Source organism: Artemia sp. Qi Xiang Cuo, chromosome 14 (genome assembly GCF_049724085.1).
Source record: "Artemia sp. Qi Xiang Cuo chromosome 14, ASM4972408v1, whole genome shotgun sequence".
In the NCBI taxonomy this organism is placed as follows: domain Eukaryota; kingdom Metazoa; phylum Arthropoda; class Branchiopoda; order Anostraca; family Artemiidae; genus Artemia; species Artemia sp. Qi Xiang Cuo.
In genome coordinates this window covers 26191849-26211529 of record NC_142807.1, presented here as the reverse complement: position 1 = coordinate 26211529, position 19681 = coordinate 26191849, and the positions used below count along the sequence as shown (strand labels likewise).

The 19681-nt window shown below is 36.8% G+C and overlaps 1 protein-coding gene across 2 annotated transcripts in view; it reads left to right on the top strand.

Moving 5' to 3' along the window:
- Positions 1-7153, top strand: part of LOC148944313 (far upstream element-binding protein 1-like) — a 48088-nt gene extending 40935 nt beyond the window's left edge. Inside the window, exon 5 of one of the 2 annotated variants that reach the window (XM_089100258.1) lies at positions 6761-7153. In XM_089100258.1, coding sequence (XP_088956384.1) covers positions 6761-7021 — 261 coding nt within the window. In that variant the 3' untranslated portion in view covers positions 7022-7153. The remainder of the gene's footprint in view (positions 1-6760) is intronic. The other variant, XM_089100257.1, reaches the window with a different exon arrangement.
- Positions 7154-19681: the final 12528 nt, after the last annotated feature.

Sequence of the window (19681 nt, the reverse complement as noted above, 5' to 3'; positions counted from 1 at the left end):
TTCTATAAGAAAAACTTTAGCGTAAAGAGCGGGGTCTTGAGGAGGAGGCAACCCCTTTCATATACATAATAATTTCTGTTCGTTTTAAGTTTTGATGTTGCTCCTTACTTACTTGCCTGTATTTTTTTATTTAATTTCTGATTGTTATTAAATAATAATGGGAAATCTGGCTCTCTCTCCATAAAAAATTCTGGTATTTGTGTATAATACGCCACTCACTCAAGTTTACGATCTGTACAACTCGAGAACAAACCGGTTTCTTCGTTAGTTTCTTCGTTCCTTTAGAAACAAATTTTGGCTTTATATTTGCACATTAGGGGGGGGGGGGGTAAATTATAGCGGGTCTGCATGCAAAATGTGTTAGGTACAATTATTCGGCATATTATGAAATAAGAAATTCAAACTACCCCCCCCCCCCCCCCCTATGTGCAAATATATAGCCCAAATTATATATTTCCAATCTATTCTGCTATTTGTCTTTGTCTTGTCTCGCGCTAATCTGAAAGAAACTAACGAACAAACCGGTTTGTTCTCGAGTTTTACACAGTGTAAACTTGAGTGAGTGGCGTGTAATACACAAACACCAAAATTCCTTCCCCCTACGGAAAATAGAAAAACAAAACTCTTCTAGGATCTTTATTGTTATTAATGTTTGTGTTATGTTTTTATTTGAATAGCAATTACACAGTTAAATTACAGTTAAAAATCAAATAAAATTTTCAAATTTAGAAATCCTGATTTTCCAGGGGGAGGGGGGTATTTCCCGCAAGGGGGGGGGTTAAACGCCTAGAACCTGAAAAATGTGTTAAGTACATCTCAGTATGGACAAATTTTAACTACTGCTAAAAAAAAAATTCCAGTAAATTGTATCTCAGCTAGACCCCGGCGCCGCGCCGGTGGATCGACCGAACGCCGTCGATGAGAGACCCGATCAAACGCTACCGTGTCATAACGCCACCAGAGTGCCATCGGCGCGCCGCTACCGGCCGAGGCGGTGGCGTTCGGTCGAGTTTAAATTAATTTTGCGGAAATTCTTTACTGCGTCAACCGCAAAGTTGAAGCTTTTCCTTCTCGTCTGGTTTAGTATTTCGATTTTCCTGAAAGAAATCAAGCAGGGTTTGCACTATCCCCGAATTTTCGGGTATTTCCCCGAAAAGCTATGCGTCACCCCGAAAAAAACCGTCACCCTAGCGATTTATTACCAGTGACTTTCCCTGCCAAATATTACTTTGCATACCATAATTCTTCACTACTCTCTTGTTCATTAATTTTCGTCTCTTTTGTTACTTTGCATAAAAACCAGACTGATGGAATATTCTATTGCAAATATTGCAATATACACAGTTCTTCATATATTGACAAAAAAAGGTATCGTCTTTATGAAATGAGTTTAAATCATTTCGAATGCAGTTTCCCAATCGTTATTTCTTACATCATTCGTAGTCAAGAATTTTGTTTTCAAGTTGAATAGAATTATAGAACGCATTCACTACTATACAGCTTCAGTCTTTTGGTGGATTTTGAAATTGACAGCCGAAAGATTGTTTCTACAGCTGAATTGTAAGTTTGTAGATTTTTTTTTTTGCTGTTTGTAGATTTTCTTAATCTACAACATTAAGATTTAAGAAACATTAAGATTTTCTTAATGTTTAATACTCAATTATTGAACGCCTGATAGAAAATACAATCTTCTTTCTGGAACATTTTACACCCCCCTCCCCCCCCCCCAAAAAAAAAAACAACCTTCGATTGAGACAAAATTTACCTATATAATAAGCTATTTAAAAGGTTGGGGAATTAAATATTGAAACATAAGTTAACCCAAAAATTTGTTTAATAAATAAATTTTAAATTATTGCCTTTGGGGGGGGGGGGGTAGGGGGCTATAATTTTAAAATGACATCGCCTCATTTTATTTTATTGAAAGCAAGGATATCAAAAAGATGATTATTTTTTTCATTTAAAGTGGAGACAGAAGAAAATGATATCAAATTCCCTGGGAAACCATTGAAATATTTTGATAGACCCAGGCCCCCCCATTAGGACTTGTTCATTGTCTTGGGTATTTTGTGATTTCTCTTACGCTACTGGCCTTATTTGGCTTTTGTGTGTGTTCCCTTTTAATTAGATTCTTTGGATCTTATGGAATGCCATGGCAAATCTATCACTCAGTTTTCCAATAATTTGAGGTATATCTAGGGTGACCAGATTTTCTCAGACCCAAATCGGGACATACCAAAATTTGAAGAGCGCTGGAAGGAGTAGGAAGTGTGTGTGGTTTCATAAAAACACTCAAAAATGTTTCTTAAACTTTTATCATTTTATGTCATTATATTTTTATTTTAATTATATTTGGCTGATGAATGCACCTTTCTTAAAAATACAACATTGTTTTTGATTTCCTTCTTAAACTCATCACACAGTTTCTTTCCTTTAAACTTGACAAACACACAAGATTTCAGTGTGTCCAGTTCCAATTGTGATTTTTCATCCGTCAAAAAGTTATTTATCAAAGAAAAAACTTTTTCTAAAGCTGCGTTTGTGCCAGGCAGACTTAGGAAAAACTCTACAAGTAACGCTAAATTGTTTTACGGAATGGATTCCTTTTCAAAAAATGCAAATATTTCCACCCAAATCAAATCAACCGGCGTTTCTTCCTCAGACCATGTTTCCATTTAGGTTGCGTCACAGAAATTCCGGGTGTAAATGTACTCATCGAACAGCTTGGACTCATCAAGTGTCATGTCGTGTGTGTATTTGTGGAACAAGTCAATGGAATCACAAATGTCTGACCATTCCAGTGGTGCTTTCATTAAAATCCATTGGGCGCAATTGAACTCAGTGAGGTATGCTAAATACTTTTCCAAGTAATTAACAACGTTTTCATAGAAATTTACGAATGTCTTCGTAAACGAAAACACCACCCTAGAGTGTAAATACATATAGCCTACTTTGAATTCAGAGCCATTCAAGGGCAGGGAGGGCAACCAGGGCAAGCTGCCCCAAGCATGGGTTTACCTTATAGTACAATAAATCACACTTAATAGTAATAGGGCAAATCCTGTGTCTGCTTTTATCAAAACATTTTCTTTGAGATTAAAACATTTTTATGAATATATGGGATATATTAAACTTTTTAAAGTAATTCTATTTTTTTTAATCTAAAAATGTTTTAATCTTTTTGATTCTTTTTAAAAAAGCAGGACATTTTGCCGGACGTTTTCGAATGCATGGCGAGGTTTCGGAATCCGGGACTGTCCCGCACAATGCGGGACGTCTGGTCACCCTGGGTATATCTGAATAATTTCGATATTTTTGTTGTTGTCTTTGTACCCCTTTACTCATACCCTCAATTTTTTTTCAAGGAAGACTAAGCTGTTTAACGTTATTTTGCGTGCTTGTTTGAACCATATACTGACCTAGTTAATTATTAAGTAAATTATTTTTCTAATGAAAGCTGAGACGGTATCCTATCAAGGTGGTATCCAGAGGGGGGGGGGGGAGGGTAAGAAGGTATTACATTTAAATGATAATAGCTCGAAATTTTATTTATTGAAAGCAGGGATCCCAAAAAGTTGATTTTTTTTTATTTAAAGCAGAGACGGCATCCTATCAAGGTGGTATCCAGAGGGGGGGGGGAGGGGGTATTTATCTATCAAATTTAAATTATAATACATAGATTTTTTTTTAAGCAGGGGTGTCAAAAAGTAAATTATTTTTTTTTATTTAAAGCAGAGACGGTATCAAATCAAGATGGTATCCAAAAGGGGGGGGGGGGGACATAGGGAGTTATTATATTTAATTGATAGTACCTTGATTTTTTTTTTATTGAAAGCTGGGATGCCAAAAAGTTGAAAAGTTGACAAAATTAACAAGATTTTTGTGAGTTATACTTGATACAGCACTTGCATGGTTTTATCGTCCAAAGGGAAAGGGACATATGCGTCCAATCCGTTTTTTTTTCTTATTGATGAAACGGGTTTACTTTGAAAACATTCATTCATAAGTACCAGGCAGATTCACACCAAAACGAATTGGTGTGACGAAAGCGATATCGACATCCCCACCTAACGTTGCGCTCGAGTAACAATGGCGCCCTTGGTCCAGTGCCCAAGTTACATCAGGTCATAATAAAAGCTTTTCATTTGGGAGGTTCAAGGAGGAGTCTTTGACAGTCTTATGACCTCAGGTACTAGATGTTGCAACGTTCTTACGTCAGTAGTTTAAAAAATTCGATCACCCCACAAATGATTACCAAAAATGTGCACAAATGTAACATTTGGAATATTATAATAATTTTTTCAAAGCTTTGAAGAAAAGCAAAAAAGTCTAAATACTCCTAACTACGCTTGAAAGCTATTTTAAAAAGAAACTTTGGAGATTTCCATGGAAATGACCATAGCAGAAGCTTTGAGCCTGGGTGGGGATCAAAGAGGAGTCTTTGAGTATTTTGACCACAGGTGACTTATTGTTGCGACTTTCTTAAATTTGGTAATTCTTGTGAGCATTTGGAAATCAAAGCTTAAACTCGATAACTGATACTAAGTGTCCTAACATTTTGCTTGGATTAAAAGTGACGAACTAGGATGAAAATTTCAACATCTTCCTGGAGCTACTTCAGTCTGCACATTATCTAGTTTAATTACACTTAAAACGGATGACCTTTACATTTTTTACCTAAGAAAATAGCTGGCACTTAATTTTTCTTCATAGCGAATAAACTATTAAGTGTTTTTGTGTCATTGTAATTGAAGTGTTCTCATGTTAAGTGTTCATCATGTGTTTTTAAATTTGATAAATTTACTCCTTTTAGATGCAGTTTTCTGATATTAGGTATTTATCAGTTTATAATTTGGAATGAATCCCCAAAAGAAAAAAATGAATAATATCCAAAAGAGCAGCCAAAAGCAATAAAAAAGCAGCAGTTCAGCCTTAGTCTACATGACATATATTCTATAAAGAAGCCAAAAAAAACTTTAAAATGCATTTTTTTTTTATTGTAATTAAAAACCAGTTTTTAATACTAGAAGGATTTTTAGGAATCCAAAAGAGCAAAAAAAAAAAAAAAAAAAAAAAAAAAAAATCAATATCAAAGTCACCCATTTCAACTGTTTTAAAGGTGACAAAACAGATATAGGCAAAGGGCATTATGAAAAAATTAAGCTTCTAAGTTCAAATTTATATTCAAAGTTTTTACCCAGATAACTGACGAATTTTGTGATACAGTATTTGAAGTCTTATATGCAGTAACGGTCAATGAAAAAAATTCTAATTTTGATAATTATTTATGTTAAGAATACATAGCTAATAGATACTTCAACTACTCGTATTATGCAAGGGTTCTGAAACGTCACAGCCATTTCGTTTCCACCAGATTTATTCTTCTCTTGATGAATAACGAAGAAGAGCAGTTGCCAGCCAGCGACTTGTGAATTTTTGAACTCATGAGTAGGCTCGAATCTGTTGTAAATTTAAGCTGTGATTTGAGAAAGACTGATGAAAACATTAATGTTTGCGGTCAAAATTGATTGCGCCGACGGCGCGCCGCCGACATCTTACCGGCGGCGTGGCGTGGCGCGCTGTTTTGGCCCCGCCACCACCGGTATTCCCTCATCGGCGCGGCGCCGGGGTCTAATCTCGGCTATAATTTGAACCGCGGTTCATAGAGTTTCCTCGGACAGGTAAAATAAATGGTAAAATAAAATAAATAAAGCAAAAAAAAGAAGCGATATAAAAAAAAGTGAGAACTCAAAATATAAGACCCAAAGAACTGTATATAGTAAAACAGCAAGAAACTAAATAAAGAGAACTCAAAAACATAAAAGCATCATAAAACTAAACAGAAATTCCGAAGTAACAGTAGAATGTAGATAAAAATATGAAAATAAATTGAATAATTCTTGTCCAATTTGGAACAAAGCTAGAATAAAAAAATGAATTAACCAACAAAACCAAGCTTTTTTTAAACTTGTCAGAAAATAACCCTCTTGTTAGCACTGATATCACCTTATCTTTACCTCCTGCGCTTGGTTGCTGTTCCCGGGGGTTTTTCTAGACGTCTTTCGTGTTTTAGTAACGGGTTCTTTTTTAAAACATCATGATAAATTTAATCCGAATGCTGGTTTCTCATTTCTCTTTTTATTGCCAACTTCGAGAAAAGCTTACGTTTCTTTTATATGGCCTCTGGCCCATCGTGTAAAATAGCCTCTTCAAACTCAACAAATTGGTTAAACATAAAGGTATTCAGCCAGTGCAGAACCGAAAGTTTGAGGTTTAAGTTTTATTTTTTATTTTTAAACAGTTTTGATGCTTAAGAAGCCGTCGCTGATATTGCATAAAGTCTGTCATAAGAACCTGGAACATTCCGTTTTTAAAAAGTTCTTTTGAATTTTCGGTCTGGACCAATATCTAGGGCATAGCGGTTATTCTTCTTACGCATCATGGGTGCTATGAATATATCGTAAATGTCTGTATTTTAAATACGTTTCACTCAACTTCTATTTATATCATCATCGCTGAAGTACGTTCGTTCTGAAGATTTCCCCTTAGAAGATTTTTTGGGAACATCCCCGCCTTTGCCTGTACATAGATGTTATTGCCTTTATTTTTTTTTTGTTTTTTTATGGAAATATTTTATAGAATATCTTTATTTGTTCCAAAGATTTCCTTGTAGAAGATTTTTGTGGGACTGTCCCTTTCATTCGCCTGTGCCTAAACATTATTATCTTTGTTTTGTTTTTTTATAGAAATTTTGTTATAGGATTCCTCAGGGTCAAATGAAAAGATTAGAATCGACGCGAGCTTTGTTGCCAGAGTTATTGGAAGAGGTGGCGCCAAGATTCGCGAGCTTCAGGATAAATCGGGCTGTCGGATCCAAATTCTCAAAGAAGAAAGTGATGAGCATGAATCGGTAGTATCAATATCAGGTAGCAATATTGAAGAAGCTAAGCGGTTGATTATGGAGATCGTTGAGCCTTTTGATGTCCAGGATAATATGAGAAATTTGAAGCTTGAAGTATAAGAAGCCTGAAGAAATCTTATTATTATCGTTTCTTATCTTAGAATGGTAAATGAAGATATTTAATCCTATTTGGTATTTTTTTTAGAGCAGAAAAAGGTGTATTTATAACGGAGAAATTGGGATGGAATATTCACTATCCTGCCGTTTGGGACTAAAACGCTAATAGATTAAAGTAACCGATAATATAATTATGGAGTACAACTGAAATTTCACATTGCGTTGGGTCAATTTTGAGAGGATAAGATTCCAAATTGCTTTTCATAAAAGCCTAGAAATTTGGAAATTTGAGGTAAATAACCGATTTAAGTTAAAAAAAAAAGAAATCATTCAACTACAAATACGGATAAAACTAAAAAATAAATTAAGTCACACATTAGGACAGTCAATAGTGTTTATTTATTTTATTCCTGACTGGAGAAATTAAAGAGCTGCGAATGGCATGAATCTGCGCTACATGTAGATTCATGAAAAAAAAAATATATATATATATTACTTTTTGAAATTACATTCTATATGCTACCCTTTTTTTTCTCAAACATACATTGCAAAAAATATCCGGGCATTCTACCAAAACGTTGTTCAAGCAAAAAAAAAAGCCGTAAATAATGCTAATTCAGGTCTTAACAAGAATTGGACTTTTTAAATTCTGTAACATTTATTTAAAAACTTCAGAAATAAAATGAAATTCAAAATATGTGGAATTTTAGAGGATTATTGATACATTATCTCAACAAAAACCTTCTACTCTCTCTTTCGTGCATACCCCCTTAAAAACTGTAAATACCTGTATTTATTAAATTAGTACATAAATGAGTTTGATAATTTTGAGGGTAACTTGATGGATATCATAGGCGGTATCTGATCGCCTTCGAACCTCTAAGTTTCGTTCTTGATTAATGAAAACATTCTTGGCAAATGCTTTTGCAATTATAATCTTGATTAGAAATTCAAGAGAGGTGCTAAGTAAAACAAATGTTCAATACCCTGTTGGATAAAAGAGTCGTGTTGACATCTTTAGTTTCTTCGCCTAAGTTAACAAAAATGTATTTTTTTAAGGTTTATTGTGTATAATTTTAAAACATTATAACAAAAGAATGGTTCTTGTAACGTAAGTAAGAGTGAAGGAAGTTTAAGAACGAATTTCAAACCTAAAGTGTTTTTTTTATCTGCAGACTACGTAGACTTTTCTGTACCAAATCCCGTCGTGTTGCGTGGATTTTGTGTTTACAGTAAAGTTTACGTTTTGCAGAATTTTACTAATGTAAGGAAATATTGTGATTCAGTTTATTTGAAACACTTTTGTAAATACATATTGTATAGACTGCAAAATAATAAACCAGAACTTCGCTATTTGCTTGCATACATAAGAAGATGATAAGTCTATCTCAGGGGTCACGGATCTGTGTTTCCTTGTACCATAAAACGCATCTCATATAGTGACTACAGCAGAAATGCAGAACTTTTGATGAGATCGATTCATCCTATCTGTTAAAATGCAAAGAGCAAATTTGGAAATCGGATAGAAAGTTTTTTTAAAGAATTATTTTTAACGGATCAGTTGACATATTCCAACGCAACCATTGAGCTGCCATGACGCATGAGCTTGCAGCTAACAGCAGATGATATTTCACAGTAAAGTAAAAAAAAAAAGGCCGTTTTGGCATAAAAATATAGCTCTGTGAACATGCGGCAGGGCAAAAAATTGGAGTGTGCTATTGTACCACACTAATTGTCATGTAGTGGCACAGTGGGTTTGACCTTAGCTTGGCAATACGTGACCCAGCGAACGATCCTTGCTGTAGCAATATATATATATATATATATATATATATATATATATATATATATATATATATATATATATATATATATGTAGATTGTAGAAATCTAACAATAGCACTCAATACCTTGAAATTATAACTTCCGTGCCTCTAAAACATTCTCTATAAAATCTTCAACTGCAATAATTAGCACCCTAGAAGAGGTCTCCAAGACACCTGTGAGTCGTGGTGCATCCCCTCCAAAAAAACTGTTCTTTAAATTCTCTAAACTTTGGCAATTGCTCATAAAATGTTCCAGGTTATCCTCATGCTCCCCACAAAGGGGGCAGGCATACCTACTTCCCGGGCCGTATACATCATAAGAATCCCAGTGTCCCCCACGCAACGGCACACAATTTGCCAGCACTTGCAACCAACACTTCAGCGCCCTCCAAGGTAGGTTCAGTCTCATGTAAAACTCCTCTCCATACACTACTTGAATCTGCTTATAAAATATTTGAGTACCTGAATTCTAAACACTAGTAAGCCAAACCTGGATTTTCTGATCCCTAAGAAGCGAATCCAACATATTAAGCAAATCATCAGGTTTGCAATCGGGACCCTGACCTTTATTCCATACCCATGAGAAACCAGCTTTATCCAGCAGAGCAGTAACGTGTTTTGGCCATGTTACCTTTCTAGGAGATTTAAAAATCTTGTTGTAAGCCGCCTTCGCTAGATGATCATCTGGCAAATGTAATACCTGAAACCAAAACTTGATCATCTTTTTAATCCTCTTATGACGCAAATCCGATAAACCCAGGTCACCTCTAAGAATCAAACTTCTAAAATTATTATTCAAGCCAGCTACTTCTTTAAAATACATGTATTGCAGAGACTCCAATTGTCTCACTATAGTGGCCCCCCACAACTCGCAACCATAATGGGCTACTGGTAGGACTTAAGTCATGAAGAGGTACTTATGCATCTTCATATACCCTGCAGGGCCGACGCAGGGACCGTAATAGTCAGGAAGCGTCGTTAAACCGATTACTTCCTACCCCACTAATTCTAAACCGTATCAGATCCAGATATGCTGTCCAAGCAACACCATAGGCATACCCGTTACAGAACAAAATTGGACATTCATGAATGATCTGTGCTGTTGATTGATTTTAACGTCTGGCTTGTAACACAGAAATTGAAGTTAAAATGGCACGAAATTAGTTTGAAAAGTGTATATACCAAATTCCGGGAAGCTATGATGTTAGTAGACTCCAGGATGATAATTTGAGAGACTTTCCAGAAGCAATTGAATACTAAACAGGAGAGTTTAAAATTTGACGATGTAGAAGATGTATGGAATAATTGTAGAGAAATAATTTGTGAAGTTGCTGATGGTGTCTTAGGGAGGAACGTTAGGAACGCAGCTGTGAATATTAGTGAAAACGCTTTATGCCTAATAGAGAGAAGGGGCTTTACAAGAATTATTTGAGTGATAGATCATTTGAAAATAAGAGGAAAGTTGAGAAACCATTAAAACATGAACTAAGGAGGTGTATCCTGTTGTAGTACGGTGAATTGTTGTTCTGTTTGATAATGCGAGGTCTGAGGTTTAATTTCTGCCGCAACAAGGTTGGTCGATAAGCTTGCTAATTTTCTCTGCAAAAGAGACACAACAACTGAAACGTTGATTCAATGCCCTACGAGCCAGCAATATATATTTATTTATAACCCACTTACATCCCAAGATAAATAGTGGAGTACAAAAAAAAAAAAAAAAAAAAAATTTAAACAATAAATCACCAATAGCAATTAAACAACATTAAATAAATAAAAACTAATAAAACAAACGTATCAAACCATGGTGGGGTGACAAACGCCTGAGCAAACCAGTCAGCTTCTCAGTAATATTAGGGAGGTAAAACTTATTTATTATTTTTCAATTCCTATACCAAAGAGGAAGATAAAGAAGATATTTACAAAAACGGAAATAGGCCACTCGATTATCACTAAAATCCTTAGGCCCTATTCCTAAAAATAGGATAGAGCCCTGAAAGGTAAGGAACAGAATGATCAGAAAAAGTAAATAAAGCTTTCCAAGGGCAATGCGATTATATTTGCCTCGATTGGCTATAATTTTTGAGTAACCAATCTGGATCTTTGCTTTGGCATCCCGGACAGCACACTCCCGAAAATTTTTGGTAAGTGTAATACCCAACCACCGCATTGAGTCTACATGAGGGATGAAAAAATTTTTAGAACTTAGAGGTTTTGGAGGGGATGAAAAATTAAAAGAAAGATACTCACATTTACCAACGTTAAGTGGAAAACCAATTTTAGTAAAAGAATAAGAAACTCTATGAACCCTCTGTGATAGTCTGAATTTAGACCGGCTAATTAGAAGAATGTCATCAGCATAAACAAGGTAAGAAATATCAGTTAACCCAACAAAACACACAGAAGAAATATTTTCAAGGATACTAGAAATACAAAATTTAAAATACTTGAGATAAAACTCCTCCTTGTCGCACACCCCGACGAACAAGGACAATAAAAGAAGAAAGAACACCATTAGTTTTAAATCAAAGATAAGATTTACTATACCAAAACTTAAAAAGAAAAATAAGTGAAAGTTAAATGCCGTGACTATAAAGAGAATAAAGAGCTGACTATGTTCAATACTGTCGAAAGCCTTAGAAAGATCAAGGGCATAAATATGAAGACTATACCCTTTATCAGAAGCATCTTTAAGAAGGCAAGCCAAAACACAGTAAGCGTACTGACAACCGATACCAGACTGAAAACCGAGCTAATTCTCCCAAAAATTAGTAATAATTTGTATGAAAAGAAGTAGAATATATTAAAGGTTTTTGCTAAGATAAAACGCGACCGTGATTGCCCTGTAAGAAGAACAGTCCAATGGATTCTTACCTCGTTTAAGAACTGAAGTGACAGTTCAAGGAGGCACACTTGTGCCTCTATAAAGAGGCGACCCACCACAATGTTAAGCGATTTCAGGTCCTAGAGGTCGCAGAGAGACGGCGGTAATCGCATTTTGTAGCCCAAGCTCAAACTAAGAAACTTGCAAAATTTCATCCTCCTCCGACTTTATCTTCATGGGGTAAACTGGGCCAGAAGTTTCGACCCTCCCAACACAGCCCCCCTATAACGTTGTCCGATTAGGCCGAAATTTAGAGGCTAAGCTTGCAGAGGACCCGGAAGTGTATCCTTCAAATTTCAGTTCAACCCGATAACTCCTTCCCTGTTTTCAAAAAACCAAATATAGCCACTTAAAATTCTTTTCTCTTTTGTTTTTTCTTATCCACGCCTACGGGCCACAGTTGGCAACTGATCCGGGTGAATGAGGACTCATTCGAAGTATAATTCGACCTGTTAGGGCCTTTTGATATTTTCAGACCGAAAAAATTATCCCCCGAATTTACATTTACGAAAAACTTCGTTTTCCTATAATAGCCCATGTTAATTTTTCCCACCACAACCCCCCTTTGACGTTGTCTGATCGGGCTGAAATTTAGAGGATAAGCTTTCCTGGGGCCTGGGAGCTTATCCTCGAAATTTCAGCTCAATCTGATCACTCTTTCCCTGTTTTCCAAAAACCAAATATCAAGTTTTATGGGGATTTGCTTGCGTCGAAAAAAGATCCCATTTACTAAAAAACAATTACAATTGTGTCTCTGTAGTCCATCGGTTGATACTCCAGACTGTCAGGTGTACAACCCGGGTTCGATTCACCGTCAGAGCAAATTTTTTATATACTGAATTTAAACTTTAAAAAAGAAACTCAGTTTCTTTTTTAAATTATTTGAAAAAAATTAGCAACCAGTTCACTGAAAACGTACGAAACAATGGACGCTGTTCGTAGACTCCTACCGCCGCAGTACAACTACCAAAGCAGAGATCAGCAATCATTGTGCGAATTTTAGTTCATCTATTCCAACAGCTTGACGCAGGAAATCCAGCCAATGACACGAGCGCCATGCAATCTCTCTACCAATACAAAATCCATCGATTCAGTGTATGTAACACATGTCACTGGTCTAGAAACTCAGTACATCTCGAAGGCACTCCCGACTGTCCCTTCCCAATCACAGGTGTACTCAATCAAACGAGCCCGCAATCAACGAAGTTATCGACAACAGCGATATATCTTTCAATTCGGTTCTAATCCTGAAATAGCCTGGTGAAACATGTCCCAACGATCACGTCACCAAACTGAGAACATATTTCACTGAAACTCCCGAATTTTCAGCTCTAAATTTGGACAGGCGAATACTCAGACACAAGATCACGCGCCGCGTTGTTGACTTTGATCCGGAAAAAATTATTCTGCATCGAACAGAAGACGTGGACCTCACGCATGGCAACATCTACAACCTCGGTACATTGTCGTAAATACTTTATCGTGCAATCGCGGTTGCTATTCATTCCGGCTCCTGCTTTGGAAATCACGCCCAATACTTTGTGTACCGCAGAACACTGGAAGGCGAATGGTGTAAATGCAACGACTCTGAAGTTCGAGTCATCAAAAATGCTTCAGAAATAGACTTTTCAGGTATGACATTCATGGTACTCCAAAAATTATAGTTCAGTAATTAACAACACTTTTAGTCTCGTTTCAGGCTCTAATTGTTTCTAAAAGCAACAAACTTGTAAAACAATCTGTTTTTCTAAAAACAATTGCCCATATTTTTTTTTCTAAAGATAACAAAAACAATCGTCCATGATCTGCCGCGGTGAGGCAGGGAGACTACAATTTCTTCCCCGTATTCTGTTGTCTGTCGTCGGTCATATCTTCCATATTTAAAAACCAGACTCAACCCAGAAAGAGCAGTAAGCCAAAAAACGGTCCAAACACACAACAGAGTACAAACAGTGGCGCCTCAACGTGGCGGGGTTGCAATTACGCTAAATATAATCGTAAATGCAAGCCGGCTAACATCACTGTTTCCACATTCCTTTCCTAGTTTTACAGATTGGTAAGACACACCCAGATAAGGGACATCTTGCGTGTTGCACTTGAAACTGATTGTGCACCACGTTTTGGAAGTCTTCTCTTCATGCATAAATTATTTGAAAATAAATAAGTTTTCTAGAGAGTTAAAGAGGCTGAGTTACAAGGTCGACCCTTAAAACGTACAGGGATTAGGAGGCACAGTTGGGGGGCTGTTAAAGAGGCTGAGTCACAAGTTCGAACCTTAAAACGTACAGGGATTAGGAGGCACCCTGTACGACGTGATTTGAGTATTCAGGAATTAAAAGCCTTAACACAAGAATGTTCAAAAGCGGGGGGTTTGGGGGGCGGCAGCCCCCATCTTTAACTCCTGACACGATCAGCTAACAGTTAGTCAAGCAATAATAAGTAATAAACTGTACAAAAACGTGCAGAAATTATTTGAAAAAACTACGTTTTCTAAAGAGTTAAAGAGGCTGAGTTACAAGGTCGAACCTTAAAACGTACAGGGATTAGGAGGCACAGTTGGGGGGCTGCCGCCCCCAAACCCCCGCTTTCGCAGCCTTTAAATAAAAAAAAGTTTTTTAAACTGAAAGTAAGGAGCGACATTAAATATTAAAACGAACATAAATTATTCCGTATATGAACGGGGCTGTGCCCTCCTCAACGCCTCGATATTTACGATAAATTTTTTATTTTTTAAAAAAAAGATTTGTTACAAAGTAAAACTTTAGCGTAAAGAGCGAGGCGTTGAGGAGGGCACAGCCCCTTTCATATACGGAATATTTTCTGTTCGTTTTAAGATTTAATGTCGCTCCTTACTTTCAGTTTAAAAAACTTTTTTTTATTTAAAAGCTGCTAAATCGAGGGGTTTGGGGGGCGGCAGCCCCCAACTGTGCCTCCTAATCCCTGTACGTTTTAAGGTTCGACCTTGTAACTCAGCCTCTTTAGCTCTTTAGAAAACGTAGTTTTTTTCAAATAATCCACATAAAAAGCTATCAGGAACAAGAGAACAAAAAAAACGCATTTGGAAATGCAGCTGTAAATGGAAAAACAAAGCCGGGGAATTTATTTTAAGATGATAAACATTAATTCCATCAACATCAACAGAGCATGATTTCAATTTCTTAACAGATGCAATTACAGTGTCAAAAGAAACGAGTAAGATATGTGCCTGAGACAAAGAAGATGGAAGAACTGAATCAAGCAATTTTGAGTAAAATGCATGCACCGTGTAATTCACTTTGGAAAATATAACTGAATAGTGGTCATACCACGCAGCTAGAGAGATGAGGCAATTAAGATTTGCTGAATTATCTAATTTAGCTGAATTAATCACTTTAATCCATTCATTCTTGTTAGTAGGACAATCTAACCCTTTATATCGGCTTGATCGCAGACATTTTTTAAACACACGCATAGTTTTGTATTTTATTTCCAATTCATTTCTGGATAGCGGTCGCCCATGATCAATCCATGTTTGTAGCCACAATTTAGCTTTATTTTTCACGATTTTAAGTTCAGGGTCACATGACCATATTGGTTTCCTTGTTCTTCCTCTCACTCGCTGCTGAGGGACAACAACCTCCTCGGCAAGTTTAAAACACCTCACAATTTGGTTGTAGTACTGATTCAGTTCATAATTGCTTTTTGTAGAGCGAAAACTTAGCTGGAGTAAATGAAAGGGTACACGTAAAGAACCAAGGAGCGTTCCCAGGGTTGAATTATATAGTGACTTATTAGCATTTTTCCAGTTGCTTCGAAAAAACCATCTAGAGGTAGGGGAATCTGACAAGTCTTTACTCTTTGTTCAAATCGAAAAGTAGAGCGACAGTGGAAGGTGGTCAATATCCTGCTCATTTTCGTGGACGTGCACTGTTGAAGATGAAATAAACAGGGAACAAATTACATGATCAATATCTGATAAGCTTTGTAGAACGCACAGAATCAAGCTTTATGTCAGTATTCATATCACCAATAATAAAATATTCGTAACCATCCTTGCTTATTTTATGGAGGAGAGTTTTTAAACTTGCACATGCTTTGGAGAATTTATTCAGAGAAGTCATATGATGAGAAGAATATAACTTCTCTGAATAAATTCTCCAACGCATGTGAAAGTTTAAAAACTATCCTCCATAGGATAAGCAAGGATGGTTACAAATTTTTTATTATTGGTGATATGAACACTGACATAAAGCTTGATTCTGTGCGTTCTATGAACCTTTTGATAGTCTTCCTGATTACACAATAATTGCGAAGGATCATCTTTTTCGTACGTGCATGATTCTAACAGCCTATCAGATATTGATCATATGACTTATTCCCCGTTTATTTCATCTTCAACAGTGCACGTCCACGAAGATGAGCAGGATATTGACCACCTTCCACTATCGCTCTACCTTTCGATTAGAGCAAATAGTACAGCCGTGGCAGATTCCCCTGCCTATGGCTCTGTAGGATCTTTTTTTTTATGGAGGTGTGAAGTGGAAGCCTTGGACAAAATTTCCGAGGATCTGGAAGATGCAGCTAGACGGTATAATAGTAAAATATTGTACTGACATTTTAATAAATTGAGAGAAAGTGGTCAATCTGGACTTGCCCCAGTTGAAGATAGGAACGGGACCGTAATTAATGATAAGGAATAATTTAAATAGAGATGAACAGAACATTTTAAGAATGTGCTAAACCGGGATAGAGTTACAGGAAAAGATATAGAGGAAAATGAAAAGTTTGTGAGTGGGGTAATTATAGAGGCGTTAGCCTGGTTTCTGCAGGTAGCAAATTACTTAGCATGATGACACTTTTTAGACTTAAAGATTGTGCAGACAAATTTTATGAGAAGAACAGTGTTGTTTTAGGAAGGGTAGAGGAGGTGTCCAACAAATTTTCACTCTTAGGTTAATAATTGAGAAGTATCTGAGTCATCAAACACCTTTGGTCCGCAGTCTTATAAAATATGAGCAAGCATTTGATTCGCCCGAAAGAAGAGCTTTAGCGAAAGTCTTATACTTATATCGTATACCAGCCAAGTACACTAAAGTGATTAGTCCTATGTACGAGAATAACACTGCTGCGGTTAAGGTAGGTAATTAGGCTAGTAGATAGTTTCGTAATAAATCCGGAGTTAAGCAGGGTTGTGTTCTATCCCAATTCATATCAAAAGGCCTGTGTCTGCCGGAGTCTAGCTTCGTCTTAAAGCAAAACGATCAGAAAGTACGCCAGTCGCTGCAGGTATTGAGAAACTCCAGGAGCCAAATACTCGCCTGAAGTATAGCATTGAGGTATCGAATCGCTTCAAGCTCCTTGTCACACCTAACAGCAGCGAAGGCGCCAGGAAGTATTTTAAATTTTAGACAAACGAAGCAACACAACTGGTGCTGAGCAAGAGAAGTTTTGCGAAGAAATTGTGGCTACGTAACTAATGAAACGCTGGAGATTATAGAGCAAAGACTGAGGCCAAGACTCCTTGGTGACATGACCACTTGTCGAAAGCTTAATGAAGTATGGAACAGTCTCATTCAGTGAGACCGAACTCATTTTGTTGCAAGGAAAGTTGATGAAATTGAACTAGCAAAAAAAGAAAGACATGGGTAGCCTGTTCAAGCATCTCAGAGATCTCACGGAAAATAAAACCCCACATTGGGACCTGTCCTATCCAGGGATAGGACACTTCTTTCTGGTGAGGGCTCTTGTCTTAAGCGGTGGAAAGACCAGTTCTGGTCGCTCTTGAATAATACTAGCCCGTCTGTCCCACCAAATAACAGTCTAGAGCTAATCTAACAGTCAAAGACCTGAAGTAGATGTTCCTCCAGGTAACCCTGTAAGTCCCTCAGAAATCGGAAATGCAGTTAAAAGGCCAAAGAATGATAAAGCTGCTGGTATCTGTGGCTTAAGCCCGGAACTACTGACATATGCAGGTCTTACAATTTTCCTGTTTTTCCACAATCTGGCAAACTGAGATAGTTCGTGAAGATTGGCGGAAGGGTGTCATCATCCCCTTATGGAAGACGAAAGGGTTTAGAAGTGACTGCTCAAATACCGTGGAATAACTCTAATGTCAGTCCCCGAAAAATATTCTCAATGGTCCTTTTGGATCGATGTCGGAACATTGTTTGTTGGATTTGAAGACCAGAGCAAGCTGATTTTATGTCAGACCGTTCAACAATCAAGTAGACTCATGATTCGACAGATAATAGAAAAAGTCACAGAGTTCCAACCGAAGGCTTTTTTTGCCTTCGTCGACTTCCGTGCTGCGTTCAACTTAGTGAACCGAGAAATTATTTGGCAGATTCTAGAATTGACTGGCCTCCCTGAGAAATATTTCATACTCTTCAATGCTTTACACCAGAGTTTCCTAACCCTGTCCCCGCGGGTGCCATGGCGCCCACGGAACGATTCCTATGGGCCCGCCTCTCACTATTCGACAAAGACAGAATTTTTTTCACAAACATTATTTTAAAATAAGATTTATTTTTATTCATTTCTTAGAGCTTTAATTTTTTTGACTGCCTAGGCTTATTAAATATGTTCGATACTTGTCCCAACTTGTCTAGCGGTGAGCCAGACTATTTAAGCTAGCCTGGATTGGCTAGTGCCATTTGCACATCACACCTTGTACACACAGAAAACCCTAAGCGAACGAGTGGAACGAACGCCATGAACTGATCCGATAAACGCCAAAGGCGCCTAATCAGAAGGCACATAACTCTGATTGCTTCGGTGATCATCGGCTCACTTCAGGTTTTCTTCGTGTACATGGAGTGATGCGCAAAAAGCATTCCCCGCCTGGAACTTCGTTGTTGTCATTGTGAATGCTGTGGCTGCCCTGTTCGGGTCGCAACAGTTTTTTAAGAGACATGTTCGTCAGACGAAACACGAATTAGGAGTTTTCTATAAAAAAAATTAACTGGCCAAAAGCGAGGTGCGTTATTTATTGTATTCATAAGCGATAATCCTGAATACAATATTTTGTTGAGGAGATAGTTATAGTTCTTGTTATAATATATTTATGCATAATGCAGAACAGGCTTGCGCTATAACATTGATATTATATTGTAGTTCAATTATTTTTTTTATTATTTATTTTAGCCCTAAGATGAGTGGACCAAGTAAAAGACAAGGAACCTATAATTTTAACACTGAATGGGAGGAATCATATTGTTTCGTTAATTTAAAAAATAAATGCGTTTGTTTGTTGTGTGGTAGTAGATTTGCAGTGCAGAAAAAAAATAACGTTGAACGACACTTTCAGACAAATCATGGCATTTTTAATGTGAATTATCCTCTTAAATCTGAAATAAGAAAGAAAAAAAATTGTAATCTAAAATCAAGTCTAACAGCACAACAAACGATTTTCACTAGACATGTGGAAAATCCTAAAAAGGCTACTATTCCTTCTTTCAAAATATCTCACATGCTCGCAAAAAAGAAGAAACCTTTCCTTAATGGTGAGTTGTTAAAGGAACTATTTTTGACTAGTGCCGATTTTGGTTTGATGGATTTTCTAACAAATGTGAGGTTGTCTCAGCAATACAAGACTTACAGTTGTAAATTAACACAGTCACAAGAAGAATACATGCAATTTCAACAGACATACAAACTCAGTTAAAAATTGACTTGGAAATATGTGACTGATACTCGCTACAATTTGACAAGTCAACACATATATCAGACACCGCACAGCTAGCAGTTATGGTGAGAATGGTGTTTAGTAACTTCACAGTAAAAGCGGATATGTTACAAATATTACCAAGGAAAGGACAGACAAGGGGTGGGGATATTTATAATACATTCAAAACATACGCCAAGTCAATAAATATGCCTTAGCACAAGCTGTCTGTAATAACCAGTGATGGGGCGTCAGCAATGATGGGTAAAAACAAAGGATTTATTGTCCTCTGGATGAAGGATGATTCATTTTCA